Below are 20,644 nucleotides of genomic sequence, written 5' to 3' on the forward strand. Positions count from 1 at the left end.
GTCCATCTTGAAAGTTTGTGCCCTTGTTATTGATGGGCCAGGTGTCATTATTTTGCCTATTTTAGGCCATTGTTAAATTAGACAGACACAAATTCCCTTCATCCATTTTACTTTGGATAATGACCAAACATAAAATAAAATGATGCCTCAAAGAATATTGCATCCATTCTTTCCCAATCAACTGAAAAGTCAAGGGTGGAACGTGGTAGGACAAATCCTTCATTTGCAGGCTGGAGGGACTCGACCATTTGAAAGGTGACAAAACTGCCTTCATCTCGGAAAATATGGACCAATGTTCCATGAGAATGGTACCAACAAGGCCTGGACCATTTAATCACCAAAAGATAATTTGAATAACATATAAAAGAGTTGGAAACAAACATGTGAGATCTCTCTATGTCATGAAAGATCACTCATGCCTTCTCCTTTGTAATATTTATGTTAAAAAGCAGAGGAAGCTTATATCTGAGTGTGCCAGATGAGAAAAAAATAAATTTGATTTAATGTCGTCATTATCAGCACTATCTGTCATCTCAGTAGTAAAGGAAGAAGTTAAGTTACTTCATTCAGGCAGAGAAGTAACCACGCCACAATTATGGGGCATGTCCAAGAATGCATTTGGTTTGAGTAACAGTTCCAAGGCTAGGGTCAGAGATGAAGGCATAAAAAAAGAGAAAAACAGACACCAGCAAATAACTCAGAATGCTGGGGTCATATATGATTAACAATAAATGTTCCATGCTTTGGGAGGCCAAGGCAAGCAGATCACCTGAGGTCAGGACTTCGAGACCAGCCTGGCCAACATGGTGAAACCCCATTACTACTAAAAATGCAAAAATTAGCCGAGGGTGGTGGTGCATGCCTGTAATCCCAGCTACTCGGGAGGCTGAGACAGGAGAATTGCTTGAACCTGGGAGGCGGAGGTTGCAGTGAGATGAGATCATGCCACTGCACTCCAGCATGGAGACAGAGAAAGACTCTGTCTCAAAAAAAAAAAAAAAAAAATACAGTAACTCTTCCCTTGAGTTAATAAATGTATGTGTTGCCTATTTTTGTAAAATACATTACTATAAACTTAGTGACTTAAAATAACATGCATTGATTATCTCGCTGTCACTGTGTGTCAGGAGTTCAAGCAGGGTTTAGTGGGGCCCTCAGCTCAGGGGTTCTCAAACCTGTAACCAGCAGACTACATTTTTATCTTGAGGCTTGACTGGTGACGAATCCACGCCCATGCTCACTCAGATTGTTGGCAGAATTTAATTTCTTGCTGTTGTAGGACTGAGGTCCCCAGCTTGTGGCTGACTATTGACTGAAGGCTGCTCACAGCTTAGAGGCCGCCTGCAGTTCGTCACCACTCCTGGTTTTCCCAGCACGGCGGCTGACTTCATCAACTCAGCAATGAGTCTCTAGAGCAAATCTACTAGCAAAGTAGAGTCTTATTCAGCATGGTCATAGGCATGACAGCCCTCCCCTTTGCTATATTCTATTTGTAGAAGTAAGTCACAAGTGCCTCACAGGAAATTACACAAAAGCATGAGCACCAGAAGGCAGGGATTGCAGGGAGGAGCACTTTAGAATCTGTCCACTACAGTCGACTCCTAGCTCCAATGTTTCCTGTCCCTTTTGCATGAAAAGTACATTCACTGTCTCCCAAGTTTCTCCAAAGTATCAACCCATTGCAACATCTGAAAGTCCAAAATTTCATTATTTTAATGAGGTGTAGCATAGACAGGGAGAGTGGAATAATAGACGGTGGAGACTTAGAAGGTGGGAGAGTGGGATGGGATGAGGGATGAAAATGGGTACGATGTACACTGCTGGAGTAATGGCTACACTAAACACCCAGACTTCACTACTACACAATACATCCATGTAACAAAACTGCACTTGTACCACCTAAATCCATAAGAACAAAAAATAAACAAATTTTAAAATAAAAAATAGATGTAGATTTGGAGGAGATTCCTGGGGCGTAATTAGTTAAGTACAAATTCTAGCATACTCTTCTCAATCTGTGGCACCACGAGACTACATGAGACCAAAAAGACAAGTTTTATTCCCCCAACACACCCAGTGGTAGAATAGGCATAAAATAAAAGCTATCAATATTTCTACTCAAAAAGAAAGAAATGGAAGGTACAAAGGAGTTACTTGTTTATGGCAATTCTCAGATCTGGTCAGAACAATGTTGGGAGTTCCTTGATGAGGTTTCAAGACCTGGGAGTAATCTTCCATGTCCCTCCCTATCTATCTGTCCTACTTTCCTTAGTTTTGGCTTTAACTTTGGGTAGGATTTCCCTTCAAGGCAGCACAGACGACCTAAAGTTCTAAACCTTTAAGGTTCTAAATCCCTGCCCTCAAAGGAGAGAACCTGACTTTCTTTAGAGTTTCAGCAGGAATACCAGGCAGGACTTTGCCTGGAATGCTTGGATCACATGCCAATCCTTAATTTAAATACTATGGATGCTCAAGCACAGAGGCTCACTCCTGTAATCTCAGTATTTTGGGAGGCCAAGGTGGGTGGATCACTTCAGGTCAGGAGTTAAAGACCAGCCTGGCCAACATGGTGAAACCCCGTCTCTACTAAAAATACAAAAGTTAGCAGGGCGTTGTGGTGGGCGCCTGTAATCCCAGCAACTCAGGAGTCTGAGGCAGTAGAATTTCTTGAACCCAGGAGGCAAAGGTTGCAGGTGAGCCGAGCTCGTGCCACTGCACTCCAGCCTGGGCGACAGAGCAAGACTTTGTTTCATAAGTAAATAAATAAAATAAAATAAATACTGTGGCCAAGATCACATGTAAGACTGGTCAACCTGGGCCATGTATTTATCTCTAGAACTTAGGTTAAAACTAACTAGAGTTAGTTTTAACTTAGTAACCCTAAGTTAAACTTCTACAAATAAAATAACTGTCTCACTAGAAATGGACAAATTTTAAAATCCACCATCTGGCCACTAAAATGTTTAGTGATATTACACAGCAAACGTTATGGCCCTTCATTACAATGGAGAGATTTTCAGATTTGGCTCCAAGCAACCAAAATTCCATTTACATGCAACTGATGCTCTAACTTCTACTTCAGCTTCTCCATGCCAACTCCTTCACTGCCTCCTAGATAATTAGTTCTCTCATTCTATCTTTACACATCTGCAATGAGTAAATGTAATTCCACCTGGTTCCCCAGCCCAACAGAAAAAGCAAAGACCAACTAGCATCCCCACCGGAGGAGGGGCATTCAGTACCAAGAATATAGTTGAAGGAAACAAAACTCCGGCAACCCAGGCAGTGTGAACATTAAATATCTTAAAATGAACTTTAAATATTCGTGGATGCAAAAACATTGCCTGGTCATTAATATCTTTGAAGACATTAATGGGAGGTATTGAAAATGTACAAAATTTGATTTCAGAGAACCTGAGCAGACAACCCAGACAAGCTTTCTTGGCCTCTGACTAACAGAGCTGTGAGATAATACTTGGGTGTTAAGTGTCTGCGTTTGCTGTAATTTGTTACATAGCAATGGAAAGCTAACACAATCCCATATACCTACTGCTGTAAGTGTGAGTCTTTCAAACTGGTGCTTATACTAGAAAAGATTAGATCTCACTCAGAACCCTCTCTTTAAAAAAACACAATAGGCCGAGCGCGGTGGCTCACACTTCTAGTCCCAGCACTTTGGGAGGCCGAGGCGGGTGGATCACGAGCTCAGGAGTTCAAGACCACCCTGGCCAAGATGGTGAAACCCTGTCTCTACTAAAAACACACAAAGAAATTAGCCGAGCATGGTGGTGGGCATTTGTAATCCCAGCTACTGAGGAGGCTGAGGCAGAGAACTGCTTGATCCAGGGAGGCAGAGGTTGCAGTGGGCCGAGATAGTGCCACTGCATTCCAGCCTGGCGACAGAGCAAGACTCTGTCAAAAAAAAAATGAGAAAAAAAAAACACACACAATAAAGTGTCAACAATATTTTAGGGTAATTGATAATCTAAAAACTCTTCCTTAAAATTTTAAAATATGATTTAGAATGCAAATATATGCCAAAGGATCCAGGAGTATCTCTTAGGAACAGCAGAGCACAATCCTCTTTGAGGCCATACCTATTTTTATTAGTGTAAGTGTTGACTGTCAGAATCTTGAAATCCGGATTAATTTGGACTAAACATCCCTGGCTGCCTCCAGTTATTTTTGCTAGTAGAAGCAGTATGCACTGAACATATAAAGGTTACTTAATGGACTGATTTCTCACTTACCAAGAATATGTAATGGCTTTTTAAAAATTTATTATTAGAAATTAGAAAGCATGTGCAGCAGGTCCTCACATAAAATCATTTCATTCAATGTCATTTTATTATAAAGTTGATGAGAAAACAAATGGCTCCACAGCACAGCCACTGCCTGCGTGGAGTTGGCATGTTATCTCCATGTTTGCATGGGTTTTAGCCAGGTACTCTGGTTTTCTCCCACTTTCCTAAAATGTGTACATTAGGCTAATTAGTATGTGTAAATGGTCCCTGTCTGTGTGTGAGAGTGTATGTGTGCATAAATGTGCCCTGTGGTGGCATGACATCCTATCCAGGCGGGTTTCTACCTTGTCCCTGGAGCTGCCAGAATAGATTCCAGCCACCTAGAAACCCTGAACTTGAATAAGAGAGTTGGAAAACGAATGAACGCATACAAATTATTGGAAAATAAAAATTTGTCAAGTATACAATAATCATACCAATGCAGGACGAGAGATGAGATAGGAAAGTGCTCAGCAAGTCCGCCACATTCATTATTTGTTTGTAAATTGCACGGTGGTAAGAGGTGATCCTAAAAATTTTCGCTTTTCAAACATTGATTCCTTGATTTAACCTACTACCACTACAATCACTGTCATTTACTGATTCACCAAATATTGAGTAAATAATTATCATCACATTATGTTTTTATTAGTCTATCTTAAATGTACATGTGACTCACATTTATTTCAATGTTCAACATTAAAAGTGTTTAGGGTCATTAGTATAAAGTTAAGCATATAAACTGAGTCATTCGTGTCATAACCAACTAAAACAGAGTCAAGAAGCCAGAGGGAAGAAATCACTCAGGGCATGTAGCATTGCCCCAAGAATGTAATTCTCTGCAAGCCTGGCTGCTGAAACTGCCTGCTATAACTGGAGACCAGTTTCATCTAATATCTACAGAAACAACCTGTTAGGACCCTAAGACTCGTTGTATCCACTGCAGTCACTCATCAATCAGAACTTGCCAGCTCCCCACATTTTACTAGTATCAACTGAACTTTCTTTCAAAATGATACAGAACATTTCTCCTTTTTGTAAAACTTCTAACCTTCTCTTTGTTCTTTCGACATGCGAAAGACTCACATTGCTATTCTTGCTTCCCCAACAAAAAGGGTAAGCTTAGAGATGCATCTCTAAAAGTTTATTTTGATTTCTACATTAGTCAGAGGTTTGGTGATATTTTTGTGATCAGAAATATGCCATAGGAATGTACCTTTTGTTACATCAATTATCCCACAGTAAAACTGGTTTCATTATATGTCCTTTTGCTTAGTATCACTGTTTCCAAGAATATATCAATAACATTAAGTGAGGACTCATTCTATCTGTAGGCTTAACAACTTTTCTATTGAAGCCAGGCTTTTGGTATATATGAGATATTTCTGATGATTAGCTAATTCACAAAACTGGAAATTGCCATAACTGCATTATGAACGTAAGTGATAGCCTGAATGGCTTTCTTACTTTTATACATTAAGTTTATGATAGATTTATAACCTCACAAAGGGTTAGTGGCCTTAAATTCCTTGTTTTGTAACACAGGAACAGAAAACCAAACACTGCATGTTCTCACTCATAAGTGGAAGTTGAACAATGAGAACACATGGACACAGGGAGGGGAACATCACACACCGGGGCCTGTTGGGGGATGGGGGGCAGGGGAGGGAGAGCATTAAGACAAATACCTAATGCATGTGGGGCTTAAAACCTAGAAAGCAAGTTGGTAGGTGCAGCAAACCACGGCACATGTATACCTACATAACAAACCTACATGTTTTGCACATGTATCCTAGAACTTAAAGTAAAATAAAAAATAAATAAATAAAATAAATTCCTTGTTTTGACATTGCATTTGTCTAAAAACCAAACCCTTTGGAATCGACAGACCAAGAGTTTTCTCCACCCCCATATACTTAGATTTCTCTTATCATTGCAGAAAATGTGGAGGAGTTTGGCAATTGGTAGTTAATATTCCAATATAAAAGAATAAAAACTGAAAGTTAATTTATAATTACTAATAGAACATTTTTAAATGAAGAAAATAAGGAGACGAAAAGGATAACAGATGAAGTTTCTCACTAGCATCCTGAGAATATAATAAATTGGTTTCAAAATATCGATTTGATAATAAACCAAATTATTCTTATCTCTCCATGTATGAGTTAATTAATATGTTGACATATAACTTCCATTTAGTAGTATCAAGTAAAATCTCTCTGGATACCCAATAATCATTTCTTCAAATAGTGTCAGTCCAGCAAAGGCAAATTATTTTTCTGACATAGGAATGGATGCCAATATATAAACATAATAAGATTAAAAGATACAGTGACTTTCTAATTTTCTACAAGTTTATAAAACCATTGTTTTAATCACATTTCATTCCTCAAATTACTACAAATGTCTGTCACAATAAAAATGTTAGACATATATTCCTGTTATATCTCAAAAAAATTTTGATTGAAAAACAATGTTTATTTGGGGACATCTTTGATCAGTGTACTGTCTTTTTAAATGTATACAATTTCCCTCATAGTTACAAGTTTAGACACCAGAACCACTTTGCAAAAGACTTAAAATATTTGCTTAATGCTTGCTTTAGGGCATGTACTTTAAATATGGATGTCAAACATCGAACCAAAAGTAGTTCGTTACTTTTTAGTTTATAAACAAAAGTAAAAATGGGGTTATTTTGAAGATTATTTAAGTACTACTGCTAAACTATTTTTACTATTTTTTATATTCATAAAACCAAGAGATTTTGAGCTAAAACATTTCCTTCTCTATCTCTCCCATATACACACCCGAGTGCACACCCAACTCTTCACATACACGAACATTCAAGTGTCGCTTTATTAAAGTCATATGTTGAACTCTCTCCTCTCACCATACACATCAGCATTAATTTATGTAAGTAAGAAGATGGTGAAAGAATATAGAAATAAGATAGCATTAAAGCAATAGTCTTGTCATTCAAAGTGTGCTTCAAGATCTAGGAACATTGAGCATCACTGGGATGTTGTAGAAAGGCAAAATCCCAGATCATCCTCTAATAAGAATCCCCATGTGATTCATATGTACATTAAATGTTAGAAACACTGTTCCAGACTAGTGGCTCTCAAAGTGTGGTCGACATCACCTAGGAAACTAGGTGAAACTAGAAATGCACATTTTTAGACCCCACCCCAGAACTACACATCAGAAACTCTGGGGGTAGAGGCCAGCAATCCTTGTCTTACCCAGCTCTCCAGCTTGGTAAAGAGTGGCAGCTGGTCCACTATCATTACTACATGCCCAACCATGAGGGCAGCAGCATTGACAACTGCTGGGCACTAGGAAATAAAACCTTAGAAGAACTTTTACAAGTCTACCAGAATTTGTATCTGCTTAGCTTTCTAAACTCATCTGTGCCACTCTCCCAATAGCTCACTAAGCTCCAGCCACAAAGCTATTTCCTGCCTTAGGAACCCCAGAATCATTGTTTCCTCCCCCCTAGAAGGTTCTCATCCTTCTTTTTACCTGCGTAGCCCCTTCTTACCCTTTAGGGCCCATCAGAAATCTCATCTCCCTAGAAAAGCTTTCTCTGAGCCATCCTACATTTGTTCTTTCTTTTTTTTTCTGTCTGAACCTTGTTTTCCTCATAGAATAACTCACCATTCATAATTATGGTATTTGTTAATTTACTTGTTTACTATCTGTCTTTCCCACCAGCCATTAAGCTCCATGATGTAGGGCCCACCTCTATCTGGACCACCCCATTTCCCCCTAGTGCCTAACACTATACTATACTACTGTATAGTAGCCTTTAATGAACCTGTGCTGTGCCAGACATGGTGGCTTATGCCTGTAATCCCAATACTTTGGGAGGCTGAGGTGGGAACATCATTTGAGGCCAGGAGTTTGAGACAAGCCTGGGCAACATAGCAAGACTCCATCTCCACAATAAAAATTTAATTAAAAAAGAAAATTAAAAAATTAATGTTTGCTGAATAAATGGCTAAATAAGAGATATAATGAAAAGAATACCTGACTCAGGTAGATGGGGACTTACCATTGTTAATGGAGGTGGTACAAAGACTTATTCTTCCCACAATCATATTGGGTGAAAGAAATGGTCTTTGCCACACTGAAGAAAATAAGTAAACATAAGTTGACTGTAATGTTCAATACTTTTCAACATTAGAAGTTCTTTAAATACTAAAGTCTTTCTCTAGGGCATTTAGAATTTTGTCATTTTTAAATGTTATATAAATAAAAGAACTGTCACCCGAAAAGCAATGAAGCCAAAACACTACATGAAAATGTTTAATTCCCTTTTGAATGTGTGTTGAATTTAATACAAATCAATGAGGCATTTTTCTAGGCCAAAAGAAACCAATGTTACATTTAGAAGGCAATTGACTGCATAAAAAATATAATCTATACTATATTTTAAAAAGAAATTCAAAATCTGATTCTATGGTTAAGGTGGTACAATAATGTCCTCTTTACAGAGCAAGACACCACAATAAAGTAATGGCACAATAACGGAAGTTTTGTTGTTTTTTACTCTTTGTATTATCTTCATATCCCAGTAAAAAATAAACTCTTTAATAAATAAATATATATAATAAATATTTTCAAATTGAAAGTGTATAAATAGGTCCATTCTTTTAAAAAGTGTTCTGTCTTGGTGTGGCATGTTTCATAGTTCATGTTTCACCCGGGTGTTGTTTAGCTTTTTTTTTTTCTTAAAACATATAATGCCATAACCTGTGAAGTCTACAGGGTCCTCAGAATTTATGTAGCAATGCTCTTGGCTAAGTCAATCCATTTCTTCAACATGAAGTCTCTATTTTTAACATAAATTTTAAAGTAAACATAATCCAGAGAGGTGAGGCACCAGCAGCAACCATGTGAGGGTTCCCATTAGCCACAATTTAACAGATTTTTGGCTTCAGTCTACTGGTAGGGACTAATCCAATGTATCTAAGGGAACTCAATCCACATATAAAGAGTGATCATGATCTACTTCTAGTCAAGATTTTTTTTGGTTTTTTTTCTCAATATTCTTTCCAAATCCAGTCTCCCAGTAGAAAATAGACTTTAATATTTTGAATGTCTTCTTGGGTCATTATTTTATGATGGGAACTAGGATAAGAAAGAATGGTTGTGGTTTGACTCTTCCATAATGTCACTATCGCACTTCAAGTGTACATCAGTAGGTCCTTGTACAATTCTGGAACTCTTTCTGGATCCACTGGTCTAGGTAAGAAATGTGTAAATTTCTGATGCCTCTTGGACCTGGCGCCATCTCTTGGAGTTCCGTCTTTGTTAAGTGCCACAAAATACCTGCGGCCAGTGTCTCCATGTTTATATATGTTAGATGAATAGGTGTTATACCAGTTCTCTTCAAACTGCTCCCTAAAGATGCATTCGGAAGTAAGTTTCTCCTGAAAGAGAGAAGATAACTATTATTTTTTTAAAAAATACCTTTGAGATAATTTCCTTACAAGTTTCAACTCTATATTTTCATTTCTTTGCCTTGTCAAAGAAAGAAAAAGGTTAAATTGGTTTTGCTTTATTTTGTTTTAGTTCATATGTCATCTCTGATTCTTAGTGCAGGCGACTTCATCTGGAAGTGTACTTTAAAGTTGCAGTCCCCACCTCTTGGGCACCAGTGACCAGTTTCATGGAAGACAATTTTTCCACGGACCAGGATGGGGAGAGGGGATGGTTTCAGGGTGATTCAAGTGCATTACATTTATTGTGTACTTCATTCCTATTATTATTACATTGTAATATATAATGAAATAATTATACAACTCATCATAATATAGAATCAGTGGGAGCCCTGAGCTTGTTTTCTTGCAACTAGACTGTCCCATCTGGGGGTGAACGGATGCAGTGACAGATCATCAGGCATTAGATTCTCATAAGAAGCATGCAACCCAGATCCCTCGCATGCACAGTTCACAATACGGTTCATGCTCCTGTGAGAATTTAATGCTGCCGCTGATCTGACAGGAGGCGGAGCTTAGGTGGGAATGTGAGCAATGGAGAGCAGCATGTAAATTCAGATGAAGTTTCGCTCACTTTCCTGCTGGTCACCTCCTGCTGTGCAGCCCAGTTTTTAACGGGCCACAGACCAATACCAGTCCATGGCCCAGGGGTTGGGGACCCCTGCTTTAAAGAACTTTCAGTCAAATGTCAGTTCCCAATTTTATTTTCAAATACCTAAAAAATATCCTGAATTTTCTCATGTCCCATATCATCACCCTACTCCTGCCATCACTACCAAGCAGACCTGTAGTTTATCTTTTTCCATCATTAGATGCCAGAGTTCTACCTATCAAGTCTCTACTCTCACCTTGGAGCATTTCAAGATCTTGCTAAGAAACAAATTCCAAATTCATGATCATCACTCCAAATCATATATCTTCTCTTTATGAATTTACTAATTGTTTGATGATACATTCTCCACGATTTTTTATCTGGATCTTTTACGATTAAGATTTATTGTCTTTTCAAAATGGACTGTATATTGTCCTAAGTGATAAACCACAGTTGCTTTTTTTAAATCCAAAATACACATGAAGATTGTGTGCATGTTTTTTCTATTGTAATTCTATTAATTTTATTGTAATTCTATACTTATGATTATTATACATTGCATTGTTTTTCTTTGTTCTGAGCTGACACGAAGCCTAGAAATAACAAGTTTTACCCTTACAAAGGACAAATATTCATCTACTTCAATATCATCACCAATTCTTCTCAGTGTATATTAAGACTCTAGCTGAATATTGTGGTTCCAGTTGAGAGTTTAAGAAAAAAAAGTTACCAGAGAGTGCCATCTGCTTAATCACACAAAGTCAATTCTTGATGGAAATAATTACAGAGACTTCAACCTCAAGAAAAGAGTTCACATAAGAAGAGGAGTGGGATACTGGCATACATTTTTATCTTACCAATTCTTATAAAAGCATTTAAGCAACTGTGAACAAATGAAAAAATGTTAACAACGAAAGAGAAAAATCCATATTGTGCTTTAAGGTAGAGTGTGATATTGTCCTGCTATTCTAATTCTTGTGTTGCTATTGCAGATTTGTTCTAAAAACAAAAAAAACTTAAACTGATGAAATATTGACCTGAAAAGTATAACTTAAGTGGCATATTTAAACATTCATAGTAGACCCACAGACGTGAACTTATCCCCAGGAGCAACTTAAAAATTGCCCGATACAACTTTGAATGAGCCCATGGCTACTGAAATTTTCAAGACTACAGGCATAGAAGAACAGTGTGTTTGCCATCTTCTCCTGCTACTTGCAGTATCCCACAACTTTATTCACTTATTTCTTAAATACAAAGGTCAGCAAGTAAGTGATGTATATTTAGCTGTGGAAGATGATAACAGGTAGAGAAAGTTTACCTTAAATAAACATAAAGGTGAGAGAGTCTAACATGGCAAGAAAAAAATATTCCCCCTTTTACCTCTGTGTCTGGATGGAATGATTAAAATACAGAGAAAACTAGAAAGACTCAAGGTAATGTATAGGAAGAACTAATGAGCTGAAGGTAATAATGGTTGGGGGTTTTAAAAATGTAATTGAGTTACTATACTATTGCCCAGACACATGGAAATTTAGCAGGATAGATTTCAATTTCTACGTAAGTATGTTTTATATGCTTCTACCAGACATTCTTGGTAGACATTTTAATTACATAATAGATAGTCAATATTTTAAGAATTACAATAATAATAAAAAATAAAAATAATACGTACTGATCCATAGAGTTCTCCTTTGTCATTCATTCCAAGATAGAGACCACTGTCCACACCTCTAATACTGACCAGTCCCACTGCCACACTGATGAATTCCAAGATACCTGCATATGTAAACAATTCATAAAAACACCATGTTTTGTATTTATGAATGAGCATATGACTAACAAAAATCTTCCAAATAGGAGCGGTAGTCGGCCATTATTGGCAAATACAATGATGTATGTGTAAAAGTCCTTTGTACACTGGAAACAGCTATGCAATTGTTTTATGACAGATGAAAAAAGGACAAAAAAGGAAAAAATTGTTCACCATGGTGAGACAAGCAAGTATAAAGGGGTTCCCAGAGAACCTCTGACCGGCCTGCGTGCTGGGACAACAGGATGGAGCCTCGGGAAGTTGACACCCTTTGCAGCGGGGAGGAGCCTGGCCTCTCCCGTAACGGGGTGGTAACCTGGGATTCAATCTGTGAGATGGGGGCCTGTTAACAGGAACCTCGAACCTCTCTTGCTTTGCTTAGTTTTTTTTTTTTTTTTTTTTCCTTTTTGGCCGATAAATTCCATTTTTCTCACCCTTCTATGTGTCCATGAGCCTAATCTTTCCTGGTCATGTGACAAGGACCTCTGCTTTTAACTGAACTAAGGAGAAAGAACTACAACAATGGTATAATGTGAAGGGTGTGAAACCTTACACCAGACTGAGCTGGGTTTGAATTCCAGTTCAGGAACTTACTAACTAGGTTGAGTAGGCAAGTCATTTGTCTTCTTTGAACTTTAACCTCCTCATATGCAAAATGGATGAAATGCCTCCCTAAAGGAGATGGGTGAGGACTAACACATTTAGGCATTCAACAAACGGAAGCTATTATTATCATAAATTAGTATATAACAGAGGTATTCTCAGTTTTCCATGATCTCATCAGTTAATTATAACCATTTTCTATTCATTGTTTTGTTTTTATCTACAATAAATCAAGTCAATCTGTTTCTAGGAGCAGCAGCATCCCTTATTGGGTATAACAGTGTTTTATAGTCAATAAAGGGCATTTGTTTGTATTTTCTTATCTGGCTCTAAAAAACAAGCCCTTAAAATAAATAGGGAAGATATTATTATCCCCATTTTACATATAAAGAAACGGAGGCTCGGAAAGGCTTACTGACTTGCCTAAGGGACGTGATATTTATAAATGGTAGAAGTGACATTTAAACTTACATTCTTAGCCCTAATCCACTTTTTCTACTTCAGGACACTGTTTCTTGAGGACAATACAGTAGTTTCAAGACTTTATAGATTATATAACATGCTATGTTTCCTGCTGTGTAATTTTTAAAATTAAATTGTAAAGTTCTGGGAAGAAAAAGGACTTTATAATTCATTAAATATGACAGCCAAATATAATGAATTAGCATGCAAGTAGATTTACTATCAATAACTTTCTAGAATTATTGCCATTTATCAGTAAACTGGGATCAAATACTCTTCCCTAAATACACTGATACACCACAGTTTAAAAAAGAAAAACTTAACGCCTCCCTCTGGATCACCCTTTTTTTTCTGCACACACTAAACTTTGGACTAATGCCTTTGTCTCATTCTTCCCTCTTCGACTCTGCTGAAAAAGCATAGCTGTATTTTCTATGCTTGGCACTGCCTTCCTCAATAGCATTCTACCTTCACCCCTTCACCCCATCCTGAGCTCTACAAACAGTATAAATGTGTACCATTTAGCCTGACTCTTGCTCTTAAGTCATTTCTTGATTTATTGTACAAGTTCCTGTTTGGACACGTGATACTCCCAAGGCCAAGGGAAAGTACAGAATCTGACTATTTGCTGATATGCAGGGCTCTATTCTATCCAAACCTAATTCACTGTTTGTCAGAAACAGAGATTCTTAGTAAGACAAATGAGCTCTTTCAAACTATTAGGAGATCATGTAGAACACTAGAGCTATCAAGGATCTTACAGCAACAATACACTGCTAAATAGTCTATAAGTGGCTTGAAAGATCCAGGATCCCTCATTGAAAGCCTAAGGCAGAGAGAAGATAAGATACAGCAAGAAGGCTTAGGACAGCCATCATAATGACAAATACAGAGGTGGGGAGTGAAGGAAAATCAAACTCACTGCCAAGTTCATTAGCAAAAGAGTCCTGCCAGAAACAAAAACATAGGCCCAAAACATAATTGGTAGAAAATATATATATTAATGTAACTTCATTCAGGATATAATTACAAATGTATAATTACTTTGTAATGAATGTTACATTCAAATTAAAAAGTGTACTGTGGTTGAAATGCAACTTAATTCCCTTTAAGTATCTGATTTACATTAAGATTCTCTTGTCTTTCAAAGAACAGGAACTGATTAAGTGATTAGAATGTAGAATAGAACAAGTTTTCAATTACAATAAAATATGGCTTTAATGTCCATATAAGCTAATTATATAACAAATCTCATAAAGTGTTCATTTTTCTTGGAAAACTCAGAGGTAAACCGCCTACACTTTAATTCTTATCTTAATGCTGTCCGCTTGCTGAAAAAATATGTAGCTGTAGAAAGACAAAAGGTTATTTATGTTCTTAGAATAATTATATGCAATAGTTTTAACTTTAGTAAACAACACCCAAAACCTTATATATAACCAGGCATAAATAATTTTGCAATGGCTCATGGGACTGATGGGAAAGAGGTTATGTGTTTTGTGTGTGTGTTCCTCTTAAAGATTTTAGTCACACTTTTAAATTCTGATCCTTTTTCTCCTTGAGGAAATAGTACACCACGTAGTAATTTGTAATCATTTGATTCTTAAATGAGATTTGACAAGTCTTTCTTATTTATAATATGAGGTAGCAACTAAGCTAATTCCTTTACAAAGAGTACACATGAAAAACTTTCCTTAAGAGGTAATCACAGATTTTAGATAGATTTTCTAATGCCCAGTGTCCCATAAAAAGACTTGGAGGTACTTTGTCTTTCTGGTATCACTTTCAAAGCCAGCCTTTTTAATAATCATAATAAACAGGTGAGTCAACCCACAATGCAACCACATCAGACAAATCTATGGAGAATAGGGGAGAATAAAGGAAAAGCCTTTAAAGAAATATGTTTGATCTCAGGCTAAACTTTTTTTCCAGAAATGATTCCATGTTTACGTATTAGGTAAGCTGTTCCTGCTGTGTACTACTGTGTAGGAAAACTCCATTATAAATACAGAGATAACTCATGGCCAAATTAGTATAAAACTGGCAAAAAAAAAAAAAGTTATTTCCTTTAACATCTCAAATAGCCATCCTTGAGTTTTCAAAACTGTCACTCTGATAGCAAAGATAGGAGTTTAAAAAACATAATAATTTAATAATTAGTAACTGAAGTACTAGCAAAAGAAGCCAAACATACAGAAGCACATAATGTTATATAGCTTGAACATAAACTTTCTTCTTACCCACACTGCCTTAAAGTAAGTTATGATGTCTATGATATTGAAGGCCACTAGGATGTACTACAATACATCACAAGGCGGCCATTCACTCCCAGACTAATCTGGGTTATCTTCCTTTTGTTTAACAGTATTTTATTCCTATACATAGTCTCCCACCATAGAGTGACTTACATTGGCACAAATTCAATCTGTCCATTTTTTTGCAGCTACTAAATAATTAACGCAAATTTAGCAAAAACAAAATGTGCAAGCAAGATGATAATTCTGATATTCAACTTCCGTTCCTAAAGAAATGCCATTAAATGCCATTAATGAATGTTATCAAGTGTACAAATATTTACTAATCTTTTCCCATAGGGTCAGTCTTATAAACATACACAAAGTAAAAGAGGCCTTTTTTTTTCTGTCACTGGAGAGATTACAGTTTAATTACAAGTTTCCTTTTTTTTTTTTTTTTTTTTTGAGACAGAGTCTTGGTCTGTCGCCAAGGCTGGAGTGCAGTGGTGTGATCTTGGCTCACTGCAACCTGCGCCTCCCGGGTTCAAGCAATTCTCTGCCTCAGCCTCCCAAGTAGCTGGGATTACAGGTGCCCACCAACATGCCCAGCTAATTTTTTTTGTGTGTATTTTTTGTATTTTTAGTAGAGATGGGGTTTCACTATCTTGGCCAGGCTGGTCTTGAACTCCTGACCTCATGATCCACCCGCCTCGGCCTCCCAAAGTGCTGGGATTACAGGCATGAGCCACTGCGCCCGGCCACAAGTTTCTTAAAAGTAGAATTTCCAAGGCTACACTGTGTATGGCAGGGTGAAATTCTGACTATTACCTAAGCTTAACTTCTGCCTGCTCTTCCTGTAACTATTATCACATTTGTGTGTATTTCTAAGTCTTTCTGGTAGTTGGAATATTTTTCTGTAACGAGCGCAGTGAAGTCATCCTTAAAGGCAAGAGAACTGAGCCACCTGGTGTCAGCAAAGTTCTTCAGAATCGAAGTCTCAGGGCCATGCACAGTGGCTCATGCCTGTAATCCCAGTACTTTGGGAGGCCAAGGCGGAAAGATTGCCGGAGGCCAGAAGTTAGAAAATCTCAAGGCTCCTCAATTTAAAAACCACTTTCTAAAAGTGACCCCAGGTTGGCCACTAGGTCATGACACTCTTGACTGATAGTCAATGGGAATTTGGAAGAGATCAGTGGAAGCTGCAAACATGTGGGTTTTAAAAAGTTAATTTTCTAAGCCTTTAAGTGCTACCAAATGACCACCACATGCTTATTTCTACATCTAGAGTTACAAATGTCCCCTTAAACTGAGATTTACACTTCTCCAAAGTTTTAATGAGTCCTACAAGTCAAAAAGGGAATAATTATAAGAACAAGGGGGTGAGGACACGATAAGAGAGGGCCATTCAGAGATGGGGTGCATTCTCAAAGAACTCCGTAGCGCTACGGATTGTGGCTGACAAATTAATGGTATCTTTTTTAAAAATAAAATGAATTTTTCCAATGATGTCAAAAGTTTGATAATCAAAATCCTTTGAGATTGCTAGCAGGTTAACTAATAGAATGGAAACTTCAGCTATGGGGAAAGATCCTGGGATATTAGAACCGGAGAGCACCCCATCTTTGTACAGAAAACTAAGCCTCAGACTGATGAAGGCACTTTCTAGTTACACAGCTAGTTAGGAAGTCATTAACAGGAGAGACCCTCCCGATCTAGTATCTTAACAGACACTGCCTTAACAATCATTCTCTTGTTTCTTTTAACCCCTTCTCTTCCCAGGCCCTGCCGGAGGTATTCTGAAACAGGTCCGTCTGTGTTCCCACCCATATCTTCTTTCGCTTTCCCATTTCCTCTTTTCTAAAGTCGATACCAAGATCCTTGCTTTCAGGTTGCACAATTTCCAAAGAGGAGCTTGGCTGAAGAACTAGGCATGCTCAGTAGCCGGGTGGTCTTCCTCCTCCCCCACCCCTCCCCCCCTTTCCTTTTCTTTTCTCACCCAGATAGAACTTAGGAGCTCAGGGAACCTCAGACAGGTGAGCCCTACAGTAGCGAATGTGCCCACGGAAAGTTAATCTGCTACCTCTTCAGGTGAACATTTGCAGGTCTCTAGGTAGACACGTAAATGCTCGCAATCCATGCCCAGAGCAGCCCCGGGTGCATAATCAGCTGCATAACTGTGGGGCATGTTTAAAGAAGCCCGGCGCTTCCTGTTATTAATTTTTGTAAAGTGGACGGCATGGGGGAAAATGAGAAAGGAAATCGGAGAGAAAGATACAGGGATTTTTTTAAAAACTGCCTGCGAGGTAAGCAGTGCGAGAACCGTGATGCCGAGTGCACCAGGTCTTGGTGTCCCCGGCAGTGGGAAGGGCAAGGGGAAGGCAGGAAGGAGCTTGCGAAGCGCCCACCCTTTCTCTTCCCGCCCCCAGCATCTGCAGCTGCTGCCCTGCTAGAGGCTGCGGCGACAAACCAGCAGGAAAATTTCTCCCCGCGGCTGCTCTGGCCAGCCCTTCAGCCCCAGCCTGCGTCTTGCACCGGATGGGTCCAGGGGAGCTCCGGGCTCCGCGCGGCGATGACGCCCTTGGCAGGCAAAGAGGGAGGTGCAAGGGGAGGGAACGAGGAGCCGAGCTGGGGCGCAGATGGGGGTGGGGTCGGGATGCTAGTACGTACCGAAGAGGCTGTGGTCCTGCCGGGTGCCCTGCACGCTGCCGTCGGGCAGGATCTGCAGGTGGAAGCCGGTGCGGCAATAGAGCTGCCGGCGGCGCAGGATGCCGTGCAGGTGCGCCAGCTGCGCAGCCCCCGGCCCGCCGCGGGCGCTCCGCTCCGCCGCGCTCCTGCGCTCGCCCAGCAGCGGCGGCCGCTCCCCGGCAGGAGGCAACAGGAAATGCGAACCCACCTGCTGGCCCAAGCCCTCCAGGCCGCCCAGAAAGCCCCCGACTTCGGCTAAGGGAGCCATGGAGGGGGAGATCCGGAACACAAAAGACCCCCCCAGTAAAGAGTGTTGTGGGGGTGGGATGGAGGTGGATAGAGAAAAATTATAGCAAAACGAGCGCAAAAAGTTAAGGCCCGGTTACTCCTCTGAGGTCGCTCCGGAGGGACTTTGCACTGAAATGGCAGGGAAGCTCTCACTGTCTTGGAGCGATCTTCTCTCCTTGGGTAGGTGGGAGCCGGCTGCTGGCTCTGCAGAAATATCTATAGCTGCCGCTGCCAATACTAGGACTAGGGCTGTTGGCTGGGGCTCCAATTCCGCAAACTGATCAGATCAGAGTCCTGTGTACATACACACCGAGTATATAAGCGGGTCCTCTTGACATATGCTAATCAAGTCCTTTCATGCGCGCTGGGGAGGTTCTGTTTGAAATCTTAAACCGGTCTCCTCTCAACACGTTTTTGCTCTTCGGAAGTGACCAAAAGGGGCCCTTGGCACTTCTCCATCCATGCCCTCGCAAAAACCATTCCTACACTTGGCCAAAGCCAGCCAGCAACTTCGAGGAGGTGCAGTCGAGGCCCCTCTTTGGGGTTGTCCTTGGGACAGCGGTGATGCTGTTCAGCTGCGGCCGTGCAACCTTCTTTGATGTGAGCTTTGCAGTGATAAATCGCCTCTAAAAGGAGCCCAACTTGGCAGGGATATAGAAGAAGAGGAAGGGAGGAGGGAGGGAAGGCGGGGAGGGAGAGAAAGAGAAGGAGGGCATTGGTAGGAGGAGGAAAGAGAAAAGGAGAATTGGACTCCTTGGGAGCCTGCAGTGGACAGGTGCAAAGAAAGGTAAGCAAGGGAGAAGGAAAAAGGGCGTTACCTGGGGCTTACAGACCTGCCCAGACACACATGAAAGAAAAATCAAAGCTTTGACAGTTTAACTCACTAATTTTAAAACACTAATAAAATGTACAAGTATCGCTCCTTTCTTTTATCATTTAGATGGGGGATTTTCTTTACATAATCAAGGTTAGGTAAGGAACACCCTCCCTCCCCCTCTTTACAATCTCTCTTTAATGTTTACCTTTACTCAGCACATAATATAACCAAAATTGCCATATATATATATATATACATAATACACATATGTATTTTTAATTGTGTGCTAAGGTCATGAACTTCTAATTAGTGTAAAATAATAACATAATATAATCACGAATCAAAGGATTTACAGTAAATCCAAATAGGCTGGAAAGAAATGATTTACATGTCTATATTTTGCCGTGAATAGAAAATGAATATCTGGAATATTGTCATAAATGATGAGTGGCTTCTTGGGCCCTTTTACAATCTAAGAGCACTTTCCTGTTTTTCTTAGTTGCGTTTTTCTAAAAGCTAGATGTTTTTGTTTACATTTTAATTATAAAATCTAAAAATAACTAAATGGAAATAGTCTTGAGGCTTGATGTGTTTTGAGACTTCAAAAGTTACTGGTAAAATTGAAGAGTGCTTGAGCATATTTGTAAAATCAAAAACCATGGAAGCCAAGGAATTAGATACATGTTCATTTAAACGTTGAAACTGGTTTTGCACCACTAGTTAAATTCAAGATCTTTCTGTTAAAATTTTTCAGTGGTAGAAGAATTGAGAATCATTGGGCAGATTTATGCTTCCTCTGAGCAAAAAGTTTTAGGGAACTGATGAAGATTACTTTCTCAGTCTTGTTTCATGATCTGTTCAAAAAAAGCGTAAACCTGGGAGCTCAGGTGGATTTGACTGGTTTATTTTATTTGCTCTGAAGGATTTTTTCTAATTAATTGGCAGGTGCTCTAAAGTGGGTATAGTTACACATTTTCATCACTACAGGCCTAACTACTGACCCTTGTGTAACCAAGTTATAAAAGAGTTCTTAAAGCAAGTGATTTACTGTTGATAGATATGAAATAAAACAAAAACACTGGCTAAAAACAATAAACAGATAAATCACTTTAGAAACGTATATTGCTAAGTCTGTTTTAAAGGTTGTACCAGGTAAATGTTATATTATTTCACCTTTCAAATAACAGCAGTCTGTCTTGTGGTAGGACCCCAAATCCACCATAATCAAGGTTTCAAACACATCTGTGTAAACATTATCACATCAGTGTAAAACATCAACCAATGAGCTTTTACTTTGAACCAAATCTTCTTAATTGCAGTGTTAAATCAAAGAAACTTAGATCAAAGTTGTGTGAATCTCGTA

General features: G+C 39.0%; 1 protein-coding gene across 1 annotated transcript; it reads right to left on the reverse strand.

Annotated features, from left to right (window-relative positions):
- Positions 1-8,578: 8,578 nt before the first annotated feature.
- FGF20 (fibroblast growth factor 20) lies at positions 8,579-19,045 on the reverse strand. Its single transcript, XM_034965683.2, has 3 exons — positions 18,159-19,045; positions 12,055-12,158; positions 8,579-9,718 (listed from the first exon to the last, which is right to left on the reverse strand). The coding sequence occupies exons 1-3, from the start codon at positions 18,442-18,444 to the stop codon at positions 9,473-9,475; spliced, it is 636 nt and encodes a 211-aa protein (XP_034821574.1). The 5' UTR covers positions 18,445-19,045; the 3' UTR covers positions 8,579-9,472.
- Between the last annotated feature and the right edge of the window lie 1,599 nt (positions 19,046-20,644).

Source organism: Pan paniscus, chromosome 7, assembly GCF_029289425.2.
Source record: "Pan paniscus chromosome 7, NHGRI_mPanPan1-v2.0_pri, whole genome shotgun sequence".
NCBI lineage: Eukaryota > Metazoa > Chordata > Mammalia > Primates > Hominidae > Pan > Pan paniscus.

Coding starts and splice junctions, on each gene's coding strand:
- FGF20 (XM_034965683.2), bottom strand. CDS start 18,444: ATGGCTCCCTTAGCCGAAGTCGGGGGCTTTCTGGGCGGCCTGGAGGGC. Junction 12,159..18,158: donor GCAGGACCACAGCCTCTTCG/GTACGTACTAGC, acceptor TTACATATGCAG/GTATCTTGGAATTCATCAGT. Junction 9,719..12,054: donor AAGGAGAACTCTATGGATCA/GTACGTATTATT, acceptor TCTCTCTTTCAG/GAGAAACTTACTTCCGAATG.